Genomic DNA, 19,838 nt, shown 5'->3' with positions numbered 1-19,838 from the left:
AGGTCAGAAGAAACAGAGGGCGTTTTGGTTTACGGTAAGCAAATAGACATCAGGCACGAAAACGAGAAAGGACAAACTCAAAAGGACATCAGCTCAGCTAGGAACTGACCCTCAAAGGACAACAGAGGGCGTTTTGGTTTACGGTAAGCAAATAGACATCAAGCACGAAAACGAGAAAGGACAAACTCAAAAAGGACATCAGCTCAGCTAGGAACTGACCCTCAAAGGACAACAGAGGGCGTTTTGGTTTACGGTAAGCAAATAGACATCAAGCACGAAAACGAGAAAGGACAAACTCAAAAGGACATCAGCTCAGCTAGGAACTGACCCTCAAAGGACAACAGAGGGCGTCCTCGAGGTTTTTTTCTTTTTAATCTAGGGCCTACTCCAATATAATACGCTGTAGGTCAATACAACAAATATGGGCTTTCATCGAAAGGGTGCGGTGCGGTGCGGCGCGGTGTGGTGTGCTCAACGCACCCATTCGATAAAAGAGGGGGGCCTTTTCTCGAAAGGGTGCGTTGAGAGCGGAGTACCATTTTAACACACCCTTTCGATGAAAGCGGGGGGGGGGGGGGGGGGGGGGGGGGGGGGGGCTTTTCTCGAAAGGGTGCGTCGACTAGTCTTTCGCATCAGTCGTTTAAAATGAGGATCTCGGACAGAAGGTAATAGTTGCCAATTTAAGTATATCGAAAATGTATTAAATGAAATGGAATGGTCTTGATTACAGAGTGGTCTCTTTGATGGGGGAGACAGAGAGAAGGAAAAAAGGGAAAGGGAAGATAAAAGGAAAGAAAGAAGAGGAAAAAGAATAAGAAAAGAGGGAAACAGGGGCGAAGTGCTCTTGCCTCCTCCCTCCCCCCCCCCCCCCCCCCGCCAAAAAATAAATAAGAGAGAGAGAGAGAGAATCTGTTCTGATCCTGGTCCTGATCCTCAAGAGGGATATAAAGATGACCAATAAGAACGTTATCGTTCGAGAGAGAGTGTTTGTTGCTTCTAGAACATTTTAGAATTAAGTCCCATCACATTGCAGTTGTGGGGAGGGACTATGATTATATTACCCCCTTGGATGGCTTCCCATAAGAGTCCGGCTTTGAAGGTTTCGACTGCGTCGCAGGCAAAGATGCTGGGGGGGGGGGGGGAAAGTAAATTCCAGGCCCGTATGGTTCTTGGAAAGAAGGTGAGTCGATATATATCCGTCTTGCATCTTATGTTGGAGAAGGAGAGGGAAAGAGAAGATAAAAGGAAAGAAAGAAGAGGAAGAGGAAGAAGAATTTGTGTTCTGCCAGTGTCACAAATAGATATATAAATATGCTCATCTGACGATAATTTAATGTATAAAACCCCTCACCTTCTTGGGGCTCCGCCCCTTGGATCCAACACCAATTTGTGTCCTTCCAGTGTCACAAATAGATATAAAAATATGCTCATCTGACCGTTATTTATTGCCCAAAACCCCTGAGCTTCTGGGTGCTCCACCCCCTGGACCCCACGCCAATTCGTGACCCCTGTGTCACAAATAAGGTATAAAATAATAATTATTTAATGGACAAAACTCCTGAGCTTCTGGGGGCTCCGCCCCCTGGACCCAACACCAAATTGTGTCCTGCCACTGTCACAAATAAGGTATAAAATTATGCTCATCCGACGTTAATTTTGATGTTTAATACCCCTGAGCTTCTGAGGGCTCCGCCCTGTGAAAAAAACGTGTAAAAAAAACACGTTAATTTTTACCGTTTTTGGGAGATACCCCCCCCCCTGGCGTTCAAGGGGGGGGGGGGGTACGATTTTTCAAATTTTTGAGGGCCCCAAAAAAGATTAGTGCTCTCTAGTAATTTCGCGACTACTCCGGAACCGCGGCAGTTTTTCTTTCATGACTTTTTTCTTTCGAGTCTTACGCATCTTTTGAAACATTTTTTTGTTGAAAATCGGACGTATAATTGCGGAGTCACGTGACCTTTTGTTTTTTGCATGTCAAAAAAATCTAAAATCGCTCATTTTTGTGATTTATGTACCAAACATATGGAAATACCATTTATTCTTTTAAAAAAAGAGAAAACATTGGTTATTTGGTCTTGTTTCAAGTAAATTTGTTTGATTTTGGGTAAAAATAGTTGAATTGTGGTTAGAAATGAAATGAAATAACAAAATAATATAATACATAAATACAAATAATCAAAACAAGAGATAACATAGGGATAAACTGGCTCTTCCAACTTTGTTGTCGTATTATTATTCTAACGAATATATGAAGTGAAAAAGAACGCTCGAATATGAATTATATATGATTTATGGGTAAAAATGTGAATTCTCTGACCTTGTTTGCATAAATTAACATAAATATGCATTTTCGCGGCGATCGGCTGTGAAACGGCCGAGATCTTAGGAGGACACCCCCCCCCCCACCCTCAAGTCCACTCCAATCACATTGAAAAAAAGTATGACTTAAATCATCTCTCTCATCATTATACCGCTATAGTATTCATGTTTTTAATATTATTTATTTTCCATTAAACAAGTTCATAGAGAAAATACTTATCTCTCTGCAACATTAAAAAAGAATCTTCATTAATATGTCTTAATTTGTATTGATAGCCTTGTGGTCGCCAACAGTGGCGAAGGCAGGGGCGTCTCCAAAGGGGGTGTGGGGGTGCGACACCCCCCCCCACCTGTCAGGATATTGTCGGTAAAATTGCGCTGCCGTCGGGAAAAAGAGAAAAGGGGGAGGGGGAAAAAGAGTAAAAGGGAAAGAAAAGAAAAAAAGAAAAAGAAAAGAAAAAAAGAAAAGAAAGGAAAGAAAAGAGAAGAAAGAAAAGAAAGAGAAAAACGAAAAAGCGGGAGAATAGGAAAGAAAGGAGGCAAGAGCCCTTTGCCCCCGTTACCCTCTTTTCTTCTTCTTCCTCTTCTTTCTTTCCTTTTATCTTCTCTTTCCCTTTCCCTTCTCTCTCTCTCTTATTTATTTTTTTTGGCGGGGGGGGGGGGAGGAGGGGAAGAAGGGCTAGGAGGCAAGAGCCCTTCGCCTCCGTTTCCTTCTTTTTCCTCTTCTTTCTTTCCTTTTATCTTCTCTTTCCCTTTCCCTTTCCCTTCTCTCTCTTACTTATCTTTTGGCGGGGGGAGGAGGAGGAGGCAAGAGCCCCTCTTTTCTTCATATTCTTCTTCCTTTCCTTTTTTATTCTCTTTCCCTTTCCCTTTCCCTTCTCTCTTTCTCTCTTATTTATTTTTTGGCGGGGGGGGGGGGGGGAGGCAAGAGCCTTTCGCCCCCGTTTCCCTCTTTTCTTCTTCTTCTTCCTCTTATTTCTTTCCTTTTATCTTCCCTTTCCCTTTTTTCCTTCTCTCTGTCTCCCCCATCAAAGAGACCACTCTGTAATCAAGACCATTCCATTTCATTTAATACATTTTCGATATACTTAAATTGGCAACTATTACCCTTCTGTCCGAGATCTTCATTTTAAACGACTGATGCGAAAGACTAGTCGACGCACCCTTTCGAGAAAAGCCCCCCCCCCCCGCTTTCATCGAAAGGGTGTGTTAAAATGGTACTCCGCTCTCAACGCACCCTTTCGAGAAAAGGCCCCCCTCTTTTATCGAATGGGTGCGTTGAGCACACCACACCGCGCCGCACCGCACCGCACCCTTTCGATGAAAGCCCATATTTGTTGTATTGACCTACAGCGTATTATATTGGAGTAGGCCCTAGATTAAAAAGAAAAAAACCTCGAGGACGCCCTCTGTTGTCCTTTGAGGGTCAGTTCCTAGCTGAGCTGATGTCCTTTCACTATGAACATGACAGACAATGAAAGCGGACAAAATATACAGTTCCTCAGGAAAACAAAGGAACATCCCTTCACTGCTATTATGTAAAAATGTGTAGAACAGGTGAATATGCATGTGACACCTGTTCTACACATTTTTACATAATAGCAGTGAAGGGCTGTCCCTTTGTCTACCTGAGGAACTGTATATTTTGTCCGCTTTCATTGTCTGTCATGTTCATAGTGTTTTGAGTTTGTCCTTTCTCGTTTTCGTGCTTGATGTCTATTTGCTTACCGTAAACCAAAACGCCCTCTGTTGTCCTTTGAGGGTCAGTTCCTAGCTGAGCTGATGTCCTTTTGAGTTTGTCCTTTCTCGTTTTCGTGCTTGATGTCTATTTGCTTACCGTAAACCAAAACGCCCTCTGTTGTCCTTTGAGGGTCGGTTCCTAGCTGAGCTGATGTCCTTTTGAGTTTGTCCTTTCTCGTTTTCGTGCCTGATGTCTATTTGCTTACCGTAAACCAAAACGCCCTCTGTTTCTTCTGACCTGTACTTTGTCTATTTTGCTCTGACCTTTGATTTATTCTTTGTTAATTGGTCCTTTCTTCTGGGTACTTTGTCTATTTTGCTCTGTCCTTTGTTTGTTTGTATGCTTCTTTGTTTGTTTGTATGCATCTTTGTTTGTTTTTGTGACTGTTGATATTGGCCCCTTTGGCGCTCCATAAAGACCTCGCGGACTGGACGGATTTATTTGTTCGAACGAATAGAATTTAAATGAGTTCATAACTGGGTGAAGCGAATAAGGCAGTGTTTTTTTTACCCGGGGTGCTGCAAGACATATGTAGGGGTGTACGGAGAGAAATATAGTTATATCAATCATTTTTTTTGGAGTAACGTCACTGTTGTGAAGAAAACATGAGTTTCATGAGATATTATATTTTAAAGATAATAGATCGATGCCCGCATACATGACTTAATATCTTACATATTATCTAGTGCTTTGATAACACAACATATAGGCCTGTACATATATTTTCTAGTGAAGGCCGGAGCTCGCAAAATTTAGAAATAAATGTGCCCACTGGTATATTGATAATTAAGTGCCAGAGTGATGCAAAATGTATCTTCTGTGATGGGATTGGGGTGTCGGGGGGGGGGGGGACTCGATCGCCTATTACGGTATGCGGGGATGCGTGGCTCTATAAATGGGTTACTTTTTTAAATTAAAAATCCCTATAAAACTTGGGGTAAGATTTTGTGCTGCAAGATCCATAAAAGTGCCCCCACTTTTCAGATCTTGGCCTTAAACGTGGGTTACTATTTTCTTCAGGATCATATTTAATCCACATAAAATCTTGCTAAAGTGAAAATTCCAGATGCAAAATCCCGCAAAAATAATTAAAATCATTTTGCATTCTTATCCAAATTCTTCGCCGATGGACGCGCAAAGTTATCAATACGGCATGTAAATTTTTATTAGGGTATGTGATAATATAAATCATTCATGCAAATGGAATATGGCAAAACCTTAAAATGGGTATGGGTGACGCTTCAGCCGCTCACCCCCGTCCAAACCAAATCTGAGTACAAGTTACCCTCCCCCCCCCCTTCCCGGTTGGGGTGACGCGAAACTTTGTATTCCTTAAAAAAAAACAGGGTGCCGTGACTATAAAGGTTTAAAAAAACGCTGGAGTAATATACAGATGTCACGATCTTTGTTACGTTCTCCGTATGCTTTGTAAATTTAAATCTGTAGTTACAGAGGCAAATTTTTAAAAATATTTTGTTTCCCCATGATATCTCGTATGTAATCATAATTCCATAATCAGTACATATATTTTGTAAAATAAATTCCCCATTTAATAACTTTAAAACAAAATTGATTACTGTCAGTGTCTGGACGTTACTGGCAAGAATTAAAACATATAATATATAGTGCCCATACTTAAAAATTGCAAATTTATGGGAAGAGAAATTTTTAAAAATGCCTTGAGGAGGGGGGGGGGGGGGGTTGAAACTAAAATAAATCATAACTGCCCACACCAGAGGATTTGATAGCTGGACTTCATAGCTTCATATAGGTTTGCAATGACGTTGAGCTTTGTTTATCCCCACGATTTAAAAGAGCAAAAAAAAATAATTTAAAAATACATCATCACAAAGGGGTAAGATTTTGGATATTATTGGTAAACACCCAAGACAGCTTGGCAGTGAAATCGAGGGAACTTCAACATGATTAGAGTTGATGTAATAGCTCTATAATTATGTTGAACACATGCATTATTATCTCAAAGTTGGAGTATTGTCACATTTTTCCACCCATCCAATAAATAATTAATGTGTCTATTATATCATGGAGTGTTTCATCTTTTCTTCTTCTTGTCTTTTTCTCACTCCTTGTTTCCTTTCCACTTTTACGTCACATCATTTTTTATGGTATTCTCATATAGGTACAAATGTACTTCTCATTCTTTCTCTCTCTTTCCTATCTCTTCTTTGTTTTTCCTCCTATCTCTTCTTTGTTTTTCCTCCTATCTCTCCTTACCCACTTCTCCTTCTTATTTTCATTCTCTCTTGCTCCCCCCCCCCTCTCTCTCTCTCCATCCCCTTTCCCCCTTAGCCGTCTTTCTAATTTCCCCAACTATCTTTTGTAATGACACTTCTATGCTTGTAACTAAGATAAAGATACTATTTTAGGTCAAAACTATTTTCGTTTGAAAAAAATTGAAAGTGGTGAAATAGTAAATTACTCCTATCCCTAACTGTTTAAGCTGTGTACATTGAAAGAAGCATGCCATTAACTTGACTCGTATGTGATTCTTTGCTTTCTTAGTGCATTAATGACTTACAAAGCACATTAAGACAAATAAGTCACCATAGCAATCTGTGCTCATTGCAAAATACCACAAAATGTACTATTCAATATGATACAGAGACCACACAATTATCAACTTTTCAAATGTGAACAAACATTTAATAAGTCTCAGAATAATTTACAAACAACTGCAAGTACGGTGCAAATCTGCCTATTATTATTTCTGGCAAAACACAGACATGTACATCGGGCCTGTGTTTTGTCATATATATTTGCATGTATGCAGATGTACATATATACCGATATGACCTAGCTTGAAATCTTGAAAGAGATAAATGGACACATCGAATCTCATCCCCGCCCAAAACACTACTCAACAATAGATGATCATGGCCATCACATTGATAAATTAGAGACAATACACACCACTGCCAATTTTAGCATCATATCTGTGCCTGATAATGAAATCCATGAGTATTTTAGCCTTTCTATTTTGTGTGTAAATATTGCTTCTTCTCCACTTGCTGCTGTTCTTGTTTAGGTCACTATTATTTACAGTGATAACACATTTCAATAATATATCATTTGAAAAAGTCCTCGAAATCTCTTCTACAATTTAAATGCAAAAGCGGCCAGTCGTCGTAATCATCATCGTTAAGAGTGAACACTTTGGTAGAGGAGGCAGCGGCTTCCCGTAGTCATGGTGATACATAAAGATGAGAGACTTTGAGGATCCTGTAGGATGTTGAAACTTGGAGTGGTGGATTCTATGATTCGTTTTCATAATCGGCCAGGTTCTTTCGTTTTGACTTGGCGTTCTCTGCGTTTCCCCACGAGTAGATCAGGTATGCCACAACAAATGCTGCACATGAAAATAAAAAGAAAGAAAGGTATATTAATACACACACACAACTGGAATTTTAAGTTGTACTATTACTTTTTAGGGACATTCTGCATGAATATTCATGCGCAAAAATAACTACGCAGGGTCAGCTGATCATGTTTATGTATTAACTATGCACTATACAGGGAATTCCAGGCATCCTGCATGGTGAATACATGACCAGATAGCCCTGCCTAGCCGAGGTGTGCACAAACTACTACTGCTGAATGCCTACATTAGTACAGAATGATATTGCACTTGAATGCCTTCATTAGTACAGAATGTTATTGCACTTAAATTGCATTTGTATATCAAAATAATTTTGAATCCACAATTCTAGCTAATTCACTTTTGCTTTTTCTCTGATTTAAATGAAAATTAAACAGACAGCACTTTTTTCTTTTTCCTTTCCACTTGAGGTATAGTAGGGGGGGGGGGGGGGGGGGTGAGCACTAATTTTTTTTTTTTTTTGCTCCCAAAAATTTGAAAATCGCGTCGGCCGATAATTTGCTCAGTGGGGCATCTGATATGCTGAGAGCAAATTTACTATAGAATTTTTTTTTATTAAACATCATTGCACATGATGACAGTGAGAAAATTGAATTGTCCTGATTTAGGCTTCTTGAGAGATCTGACATATTAAAGCTTATATAAGTATTCAACAAATCAACATTTCATTGAGTAACAGTAACACCCCCAAAAAAAAATCCCATTTAGTTTACAATGGTTATAAATAATTTAGTTGTTATCTGTTCATGTCATTTTCTTTTTATGATAATATAGTTCATGGAAATCCCCCAGTATTTAAAATACTCACGTGGTGTGACGATGAAGACCTTTGATCTGAATCTCCTGAAGATGTTGGGCAGACCTCTGCTAAAGGCTCCTGCGAATGCCTTCTGCTCATGTGGAGAGAGGGTGTAAGTGATGACCCCTCTGAACTTTGCCAGGTTACCGAATTTCATGCCCATTTTGAATAATGTTAATAGAACAGTTCCTGGAGAATGGGAGACTGAACATGGAAGACAAAGTGAAAGAGATAGTAATAAGTAATAGCAGCAATACAAACCGTAGTGTAATACCACGCTGTGCCTGTGTGTCATAAAAAAAAAAACATTTAAGAAAAGTTAGAAAACCTCTTTTGATTCTAAGACTATCAAACATCAATAGAAATTTAGAATTCACTCAAAATCTGCCGAAGTTTACTTAGTGACAATTGATGACACCTAAAAATCATTCAAATGTAAAATTAAACTCATTGATATTGCAAAATGACTTGTACCCTGAAATATTAAATTGGAAATAAATATCATTGACAGAATTGACATTACTAGATTTCTAAACCAAATTTTCATAGTAGATGTCTAAAATAAAAAATTGGTTTGTGTGTGCAACATTGTCGCTGATGATGATTCGCTGAATTTCGCTTTTCGGTGAATTGAATTTATCGCATTTGCATGATTATTTTATCATCGATTGTCACTAGATCTAACTGAGCCCCTGAGGTGCTGATTTTGAGTGCATTCTGGATAGTTTAACTTTTAATATCTAGTGGCGTTTGAAAGTTTTGAGAATCAACATATCTAGAATAAACAGTAGGGGCGCTGGTCTAAGATCTAAGAATAAAGATTGTCTGCATAAACGAGGATCTTCTTCTTCAACGCAGACAGACGCGTACGCAAAAATAAAGATTGTACACATTTTTGCTGACCATTTGGATTTCCGATCCGCGCATTGCTGATGCGAAAAAACGGATGATTTTCTTGATGCATTTCACATTGACTTTGCACACACGAAGAAGAATTACACACAAAACTCGCGCATGCCCAATGCGCTCTTCTGTTTGCTCAAGCCCGACTGACATCATTTTTCATTCATAAAAGTGCTAGCATCACGATGCTCGTAGTTGATTGGGTGTTTACTCATTTCATTTGCATATTTTCCCACAATGTTAAACCTATGAGTGCGATGATTTCTGCCTGCGACTTCTCGATTACGTTGATATCAAACTCGTTATATTTCCATCCCGACTTCGATTTTTGAACAATTTTTTTCGCCATCGGTGTCATCGATATTTCTAGGTACTTTCAGCAAAATCGTATGGTGGTTCTTTGTTTCGGTAAGTCATATTTTTGATGATTTCGTCGGAAGTTTTTGTAAAGGATATGTATGTGTAGGTTGAAGTGTGTGTAAAGCTACCTGCAAATTGTATGTGAGCGACATGAGTGTGTAGAGAGCGACATCGTTGAAACCATATACACTGAATGTGTCTTTGGTCGCCAGTTTTTGCTTGGTGTTCCAGTTTAGTGCAGGGCCGCAACACGGCCGCTACAATACACAGTACAATACACCTCGCACAGACACAGTAGAGCGGATCGCCCATGCCTCGCAGCTAGCAGACAAGCGAGGGTCACGCGATCAGCCAATCAGCGGCGCGTATTTCCGTTCACCGAGTTGGATAGGGGATTCTTCTACGTGGTAGATCTACAGAGACTTTCAGTTTCACATAATATGAGCGATAAATTCCTCGGGAAGACGGACAACCTATACAAGTTAACTGTGAACTGGCGGTATTTTATTACGAAAAAAACAAACTCGTGCGCATCCTTACTTTTGGATGAATTTTTTGTCCACGTTTATTATGCGGACGATCGATCCTAATTCTCGGACCAGCGCCCCCACTGAAGAGTGTGGCTTAATTTGTTTAGAGTAAAGGAGCCCGTTTTCGGCCACTTAAGACAAAATCCTATTTTTAGGACCCTTTACTTCCTATTTATTATCATTTTTTGTTCAAATCATGAAGCAAATATTATTATTATTTAAACAAAAAAAGAATCCCAGAAAAAAATCACGAATTGCCATGACAATATTCATTTCAATTTTCACTGTTTTGGAGCCAGTTATCAGCCGAGCGTTTCAGTTTACGGCCGCATGTACAAAGTCAATAGGAAGCGCTCGCGCGCGCCGTGCGTTTCCGCGCTGATGTACAGCACAAGCGGGCGGAGCAGGTATCCCACGCCGGAGCTCCATGGTGCTCGCCTGGCCGAAGACAGGCACAGCGGTGATCGGAAGTTGGAATCTGAATTAGACAGACATATCGTGTGTGCGTGGCAGGGTCCGGCTGCATTGATTTAATACATGCGATGAGATACTTTTGAGCTTGCGACTAACACAAAGTCGGGCTCTAAATCTGAAAAATACTTGAAATAAAGCTCATTTTATGGTACCCATATTTCTTACATACACGCGTAAGAAACTCGATTTTTCAGATTTGGGTAGCGGGACCGCCGATTACATCGCTAAAATGTGATATTTTAGGATATTTTTTTCATTGCAAATGTGGTTCATCAGTGACACTGGCATGATATGGTAGATTATGTGTGGGATATGTGTTATGCTATTATGCGATGTATTTTAGAGTGATTTTACCTTACATCCAACCAATCGGCCGAAAACGGGAGCTGGCCGATTACCGGCTCCTTTACTCTATAACGTCACCTACCATCCCAGTAGGCCTATAGCTTCCTGAGTGAGCTGCCAAAGGGATTACCCGACCAAGTACCAAGTCATAGCAAGTTTAACAATAATCAAATTCATGCACGACACATAGACACTGCACTGCACAGTCCGATTACAAATTACAAACAAGACACACAAACGGATGTATGGGCCTGCACAATGCAGTTAGTTACGCAAAGTCAAAGGATCGTAATCGCACAGTAAAGCCGACATTGATTTACAACTATTTGCAATAGAATTTGAAATAATCTAAAGACACACTTCAAATCGAAATTATCCCATCGTATTTATGATGCATCACAAATTATAATACCACACGGAAAATGCCCTTTTTTAAACATATTTCGATGCCGAAACCTGACATTGTAACTTACCTCGCCGTCCTTTCTACTTGACCCGGCACCGGAAGTGAGGTCATCGAATATGACCGCTACAAAAGTACCAACGAACCATAGAGATATATAACTACTATACATATATCTCTATGCAACGAACTCAAACCACTCTACCCCAGGCCCCACTGATCTCGGATTTTTCCGTAGAGATCAGTGCTCTACCCCCACCTTCTCTCATGTATAGTTTATTTATTTATTTATGCAGGTATGTTCACAATTCATTGGAGTTAACATCACATGAAAAAGAATATAATATAACAAATCATTTTCATTCTTACAATCCATTTGAATTGATTTCACATTAAAAAGAATATAACAATGTTAAAGGTACTATATGTCCCATTTGCAGGCCAAACAAATGAAAAGGTTAAATTCCAAAGGCATTTGAAAGATAATACTAATTTAGAACTTCCCTAAATAAAGTGGGGCTTTAAAAAGTCTTCAAGTGGGAAAATAACGACTATTAGTTGTCATATTGAGCTATAGAACCAATAAGTAATAGTCTTAATTTTCAGACCATTGCACCGAATGGTCATACGTTTTATGCTGCGCAAAGATTCAATCAGTTTAATTTGGGCCATCACAAGAAGTGGGTTATTGATGTAGACAAATGCTCATGTCCCCTTTACAGCTCATTTTATGTATGTTATTAACAGAGAAGAAAAAAGCCAGTCAGTCACTCAATACTGTCTGACAGTGAAGTCTAGCAAGTAAACGGGTTTCCTTGCATAATTTGAATACTAGGACACTGCTTACGTTTAAATTTCACAGATAGGACATACGCACGACATATATTCATAATTCCTGCAAAGTTCTACATTTGAGATTGGCTGCAAAAGGGACATAGTACCTTTAAAAGACAAGTTTCAACTATTGTTACAGTTGAAAGAAGGTGATGAATAAGCGCCCCGAATAAGCATATAGAGCTTGAATCGTTAAAACACCTTTCAATATTAAATATATAACAAATAAAATGCCTAAGGGGTTATAAACTATTTACGCTTTTTAGAAAGAACTTAACGTCAAGAAAAGATTTTTTTTTAAAGGGTGGGGGGGGGGGGGAGAAGCAGTACTATATATGTAAAGTCTAGTAAAATGTCTTATAGATCATAAGAGAATTAAATGTATGTTCGATCATGAGAACTGATATAGCCTATACTAGATCTATATTAATGATAAAAACTATAATAACCCCTGATCTCTTCAAACAGCCAACGCCTTTCAGACTTTCAAAGAGTTTACTCTATAAGACCTATAGCTGCATGGTTACAGTTAAGTTTTCCTTCTTAGGGGTCCACTTTTACTTCATTTAATATTTATATTAATTTACTTTGGAGCCTTTGAAATAAAATATTTTGCAGCGGGTTTTTCGAGTGTTTTTTTTTCTCCCCACGAATAAGGCAAGGGCACATCATATAAAGAAGGGCCGATAATTACATCAGGTAAGGGGATTGTTAGCCTCAGGAGGGTACTTATTTTACCTGGGGCATCTAAGTTCACTTGGAAGAGATTTTACTAGTCGCATGATTATATGGAGCCTAAGTGAACATCGTCTATACAGAAAACTTGATAATACTTTTTTTTTTGGGGGGGGGGGAGCTGTAACAATGGAATAGAGCGCATGATATGGATTAAAGTACTAAATCGATGAGCCAAAAAAATCAAAGTGGGTACATGGCTGGGCTTTTGTATTTTACCAACGGGGCATAATTTAAATGTCATTCAAAGAGGTCATCAGTTTTTAACTATATAGGCTAAGTAAGAAAGCATAATTTCTGTTTGAAATTAAAATGTAAAGGAGCAAGCATTGGGATGCACAAGTTTGATGTCTGCATTTGATTGGTAAAGCGAAGGGATGTGATATTCCATGCACCCGAACCTGAAAATAAATCAAATGTGAATTAAATCTAAAATGGTTAATGATGATGTGAAGAGCAGTAGGCCATACCATGACTATCAGGGGGAAACTCAGCCTTGTGCTTCATGATATATACTATATAGGGGGAATACAAATATGAATAGGCTACACTGTTGTACTGTATTACTAAAAATCAACAAGACAACATATATTGCGGCACGTACAGTCAACCAGGGGCGGCCGAGCGACTTCCAAAGTGGGGGGGGGGGGGCACCAAGAAAAAAGTGCACTTTCTGGGGAAAAAGGGGCATATTCAAAGGGAAATCTCAAAGCGAAAATATACCATTTTTTAGACATTGGTATATACCCCTACATTGTGATTACAATTACCAGGTACTGTATGATTTCAATATTTGTTTCACTTTTTGTGATATTCCATGCACCCGAACCTGAAAATAAATCAAACGTGAATTAAATCTAAAATGGTTAATGATGATGTGAAGAGCAGTAGGCCCTACCATAACTATCAGGGGGAAACTCAGCCTTGTGCTTCATGATATATACTAGGGGGAATACAAATATGAATAGGCTACACTGTTGTACTGTATTACTAAAAATCAACAAGACAACATATATTGCGGCACGTACAGTCAACCAGGGGCGGCCGAGCGACTTCCAAAGTGGGGGGGGGGGGGGCACCAAGAAAAAAGTGCACTTTCTGGGGAAAAGGGGGCATATTCAAAGGGAAATCTCAAAGCGAAAATATACCATTTTTTAGACATTGGTATATACCCCTACATTGTGATTACAATTACCAGGTACTGTATGATTTCAATATTTGTTTCACTTTATACACCATACTAGATATTGCTTAAGCATCATGCTTTGCAATTTGTTTAAGATGTGAGAGGTCGCAGTGCGAAAAAATACATCTTATAAAGAGGAAAAACCCAATCCTGATCATAGGCACATTCTCGTAACGGAAGACTGAATGAAAAAACCTTTGATAAGTAATACAAGTATATCATCTATAGATGAGTGCGAGTGTAGCGAGCGAGCTTTTGGGAAAATTGCTCTTAGTCGCATGAAATTAGCTAAGGCGCGTTTAATGATGAGAGGAAAAGTGGACACTTATCAGGAAAGAAAAGGAGCATGTGCCAAAGATTAATTATCAGAGGTGAAAATGGGGAACTTCTTACGTTCTCAAAAAGAGGCACTCACCAGGGATGAAAAAAGTCAGTCTTGAGAATTGGAATTGGGCATTTGTCGACGGAAAAGAGGGCCCATCAGATTTTGATAGGGGCATTTATAAGATATTATTTATATTGTTAAAAGGGAAATTATCAGAGGAGAAAAGAGGCACTTTTTGCATTTGAAAAGGGGCACTTATGTGAATGAAAAAGGGGCACTTGTAATAAAGGAAAATGTGCATTAGTTAAAAGAAAATGAGCACCGATCAGATTTTAAAGGGGCGTTTATCGGAGGTGAAGGGGGCACTTATCTGAAGTGAAAAGGAGTAACTTCTCGTACATGAAAAGGGTCATTTACCAGAGAAGGGGCGCTTATGAGAAGGGGAAGGGGCTCTTTTTTAATGGGGCACTTATTATTAGAAAAAGGGGCACTTGTCAAAGTAAAAGAGGCACGTACCTCTCAGATTTAAATAGGACAATTATCAGAGGTGAAGGGGGCACTTATATCAGTGAAAAGAGGCACTTCTCGTATCCAAAAAAAAAGGAGCACTTATCAGAGTTGAAAAGGGGGAAGGGGCACTTTTACAATTAATAGGGGCACTTGTCAAAGTAAAACGGGCACTATTCCGTTGTAAAAAGGGGCACTTTTCGGGTGCTTGAAAAAGTTTGGGGGGGGGGGGGCACTGTGCCCCCTGCCCCTCCGGGAGGGCCGCCTTTGCAGTCTTACTAAACATCTCAACTTCCCCCTTTTAATTCTTTCTTTCAACATTCTGTTATATAGTCTTACCGAAATAATGATCATTGGTATTTCTTCTTTTAGGTTTGCCTAAATAGACCATTTTCGTAATGTAACCAAACCATAATTTGTATAGAGTGCCTAATTGATACTAATTATTTCATTCACCTGTTACAAATAATTATATTTTAATATTCAGTATGCAATTCGCATATACATCATGTAAGGTAGGGCAAGCCATTTTGTTCGTCCTACCTAGCAACAAATAATATATGCAATTCACATTCTGACTATTGAAATGGAATTATTCGTAACAGTGAATAACATAATTTGCATCAATATATTGAGAAAACCATACTTGCCTATCTTGATGGAAGAATTTAAGTGTGCTAACTTCACGTCTGCTAGAGAGGTATGCAGGTGCAGGTATGCATGTGTTATTTATTTCCTGTTTAAAACAGCGGCATTTTAGCCTCTTCTTTTTAAATCTGGAAAGTAATTACACTTACACTAATTATTATGTTTTGATTAACTTGCTTTCCATTTAATTTGAGTTCAGGCATGAAGCCAGAGTCGGATAATTTGTGCCTGTGCTTGTGATGGCTTCTTTCACTTCGGTCCCACACCTTGCAATTAGCGTAGTTTCTAACTTTTGAGTTGTAACCTCACCGTGTGATTGAGCTGTGAGTCAAAAATAGTTTACACTCAGAAAATTGTAATTTATTTTCAAATTCAGCTATGAACGAAAGATTATCATACATGTTTTGAAAGAGTGTTATATCCCGAATCGTTTGGTATCATTTTTGTGTGGTATGTGTTTACGCTTGGATGAACAGGAGGCATTTATTTTTGAGAGAGTGGAAACGGACTTGCGCAAAAGTAGTTTTAAAGAAAGGTTGAGTTCTGGGAAGAGGTGAAAAATAATTTGTGAGCGTTATCATTCTTATTATGCAAGTGTAGAAGAACATCAGATAAGACATGTTCCCTGAAAAGCATGGCTCTTCAAATGCCTTCATATTCTAAATATAATATATGGCATGTACTACATCCAGGGTAGGATTTTTTACGCCAGGTGTTCGTGTAGTTCCATCTTTCAGTGTACAGTGTTTGTAACTTTACCAAGACTTGGCCAAATTTCTTATCATTTTGATGATTCCAGAAGACCAGAACCTTGCAAGTTGCAATACACACAAATTCTTATATGCTAGATGATCAACCTATTCTGGTCGATTCCACACCGTTTCTTTCACAATGCAATCGCATGACCAGAACTCAACTTCATCTTTAAGTGAGAGAATAATAATAATAATAGTGTAAATTTATAGAGCGCACACACCCTCCAGGGACGCTCATGGCGCGGCACTAGCTCAGCAACAGTTCTCTTTAAAGAGAAGGCTGAGTTCTGGGAAGAGGTGAAAAATAATTAGTGAGCATGACTCATTCTTATTATGCAAGTGTGGAAGAACATCAGTTAAGACATGTTCCCTGAAAAGCATGCCTCTTCAAATGCCTTCATATTCTAAATATGCATGTAACATCGTAAAAATCGGGGGGGGGGGGGGGGGGGGGGCTGGCTTTTTACGCCACGTGTTCGTGTAGTCCCATATACATCTCTCTGTGTAAGTGTTTGTAACTTTACCAAGACTTGGCCAAATTTCTTATCATTTTGATGATTCCAGAACCTTGCAATACACACACATTCTTATATGCTAGATGATCAACCTTTTCTGGTCAGTTCCACAACTCAACTTCATCTTTAATTAGGCAAATTCATACAAAAAATATATTAAAAGAATAGACTTGAAAACACATCAGACAATTAGTAGAAAAAATTCTTTGAAAATTCAATTCGTGAGTCTACTGTCAAACTTGCATATCAGCCACTTTGTATTCATTGTGTGCATTAGTGTGCAGTTGTGTGCAATGTGTGCATTGCTTGCGATTGATGCCTTTCAGCACATTCAGCATGTATACAGCACTAGAGGTCAATAGGCATTAGCATTGCCTCTATGCTTTGCTGGAGTGCTGTCACTATGTGCCGATCAAAAATATGGAACATCTGCTTTTTTGCACACGATCCTTGTTTTTGAGGACGCATTGGTCCGCGTTTACAAAGATGATCTTCGTTTATGAAGACGATCCTTAATCTCGGACCTGTGCCCCTACTGGTGCATGCACTTTATAAATCTACACTACACTAAATATTTATACCAACAGAAGATGAAAGATTATCAAATCTAAAGAATAGAACTTTAGAAGAGAATAGAATAAATGGAAAGTTGGATTACACTGTGACTGTATATGGAGAAAAATAAATAGAGTGATAAAGATGATGAAACAGCAGGATAATGAAAGAAAGGATGAAAAAGAGGGAAATCAATTAATGCGAAGTTAAAAATAAAATGATAAAAATTATGAAAACAAGACAATGATTTATAGAAGATTTAATGGTAAAATGAAAGAAAAACATTAGGCCAAATAATTAGGTTTAGAGGGGAAAATGGAAAGGATTTAAAGAAAAGAGAAATGTAGAATATATGCTAAAAGATCAAGAATGTGAAAGGGTAAAAAAGAATGGCACAGAAAAAAGTAGAAAGAGAGGAGATACAGCCTTTAGTGGGATGAAAACACTTCCCATAAAAGAAAAGCAGAGAAAAATGAAGAACAATTTTAAGAAAGCTAGCAAGATCAAAAGAAAGATGAAAGGAAAAAATGAGCAATTACTTAAGATCCATAGAAGAAAGAGAATATGATAGTATAAATCACATAAAGAATGAAATCCAACAAATGTTAGCTGATAATTTTGTATGTGTCGGCCAGTTAAAGATATTATGAGATTATGCCTATCCGATATTCTGATTACAAACTACATAGCAAGGAAAACAATCATACAATGTCTCCATAGGGAGCTGCCATTTTGAATAAAATAGGCATGTCAGAGTAGTACATATCCATTGACCTGCATAAGTGTTACATAATGACTGGGTTCTGACCACCTACAGCCATCAATGAAAACAACAGCCATCTTTTTAATCCGGCATCTCGGACATGCGATTTCTTTGAGCAGTCCTATATACGTCTAAACACTATGAATATGACGGACAAAGAAAGCGGACAAAATATACAGTTCCTCAGGAAGACAAAGGAACATCCCTTCACTGCTATTATGTAAAATGTCTAGAACAGGTGTCACATGCATATTTACCTTTTTACATAATAGCAGTGAAGGGATGTTCCTTTGTCTACCTGAGGAACTGTATATTTTGTCTGCTTTCTTTGTCAGTCATGCTCATAGTGAAAGTTGTCTTTGAATAATTGGAAGAGCTTTGTTTGACCAAGTAACATCTTATGAATGCCTAATATTGCTGAATAAAAGAAACTGCATGCTCAATTATTTGAAACACCTGAACCAAATTCCTCGTCACCATAAGTTATGAGAGAACGTCCATTCATTTGAATGCATTACAAAAAAGGTTAATTATGAGGAAACTATTGTAAGGTTTTAATTTTACTGATCCAAATGGTTACTTGTGTTTTTTTACTTTAGCTTTCCACACTGTTATGCTTCAGCGCACTCCTGACCTACATTCATTGTCTGTTGTCTGCTAGCTCTTGGTTTCTATTGTTCTGTCCCTATTCATTCATCCTCATATACATTACCTGTCATAGCACCACACACACACTCTTCCTATCTCATGGCTATTCAACCCAGCACACTATAGCACATGGCACTCTATCTTGCTTTAGGCTTTCTATTGGTTACTTACTTCATGTCCAATCTTGTGATTGGTTGTTACTGTTTTATGGACTGCATGTCAGCCATCTTGGCAGCCATTTTGTAGATGTATTAAAATATAGCAGTGCAGCTCAAGTCATCAAACATGTAAGACTAGTTTTGTCTTGTGTGTGTCCTTACATTATTTTCATGCATTTTACAGGTGAGTATCCTACATTGTCATTGAAATAGAGGCCAGTGAGTTTTTCACAAGTTGTACTTCTCTGACATTACTATTTTCATCAAAATGGTGACTTCTGTTGGAGAATGGCTAGCAAGAAAGCTGCAAACTTTAGAGAGATTGTTTTTCCGTGCTAAGTATTCAAAGGAGTAATATCAAGGTGATTTTAACTGGCTCACAATTGTTAATAAGGCTATCAGCTAACATTTGTTGCATTTCATTTTCCTTTAATAGGATAAAATAGTAAAAACAGAAAAGAAAGTCAAAGTCTATGGAGGTGAAAACCATCTCCTGGTGCATTGCATGGCATGCAGTGTAGTGAAAGTACTGTGCTAGGTGAATAAATGTGGGGAGGGGGGGGGGGGGGGTAAAATGCATTTCATAAGAATGCCCCTCCCCTCTAAATCATCATTTTGTATTTCAAATGTTTATTCCTTTATCAACATTTACAGGCAGCAGTGTAGAGGGATCAGAAGTGGCACGCAGGACCATCTCAGAAGTGGCACGCAGGACCATCTCAGAAGCATGGGAGATGAAGAACTTAATAGGTAAGGTCTTTGTAAATTTTGTTCTTACGTTCCTTGTTAAAAATTATTTTGTTCACCCATTACAAATAATTATATTTCAATAATCAGAAAGCGATTTGCATGCATTAACTGTTACTAGGTAGGACAAACATACCGGTATATGGATTATCCTACCTAACAATATACAATGTACGCAGTTAGCATTCTGA

The 19,838-nt window shown here is 38.6% G+C and overlaps 1 protein-coding gene across 1 annotated transcript; it reads right to left on the bottom strand.

Moving 5' to 3' along the window:
• Positions 1–6,699: 6,699 nt before the first annotated feature.
• On the bottom strand, positions 6,700–11,388 carry LOC594483 (cytochrome b-c1 complex subunit 8-like). The gene is made up of 3 exons (XM_030980898.1): positions 11,348–11,388; positions 8,266–8,463; positions 6,700–7,427 (listed from the first exon to the last, which is right to left on the bottom strand). The coding sequence occupies exons 2-3, from the start codon at positions 8,417–8,419 to the stop codon at positions 7,333–7,335; spliced, it is 249 nt and encodes an 82-aa protein (XP_030836758.1). The 5' UTR covers positions 8,420–8,463; positions 11,348–11,388; the 3' UTR covers positions 6,700–7,332.
• Between the last annotated feature and the right edge of the window lie 8,450 nt (positions 11,389–19,838).

The sequence above is a fragment of the Strongylocentrotus purpuratus genome, unplaced genomic scaffold (assembly GCF_000002235.5).
Source record: "Strongylocentrotus purpuratus isolate Spur 01 unplaced genomic scaffold, Spur_5.0 spur5_scaffold_11, whole genome shotgun sequence".
NCBI classification, from domain to species: Eukaryota; Metazoa; Echinodermata; class Echinoidea; order Camarodonta; family Strongylocentrotidae; genus Strongylocentrotus; species Strongylocentrotus purpuratus.
This window is presented reverse-complemented; position numbering and strand designations above follow the sequence as displayed.

Coding starts and splice junctions, on each gene's coding strand:
- LOC594483 (XM_030980898.1), bottom strand. CDS start 8,419: ATGGGCATGAAATTCGGTAACCTGGCAAAGTTCAGAGGGGTCATCACT. Junction 7,428..8,265: donor GGTCTTCATCGTCACACCAC/GTGAGTATTTTA, acceptor TTTCATGTGCAG/CATTTGTTGTGGCATACCTG.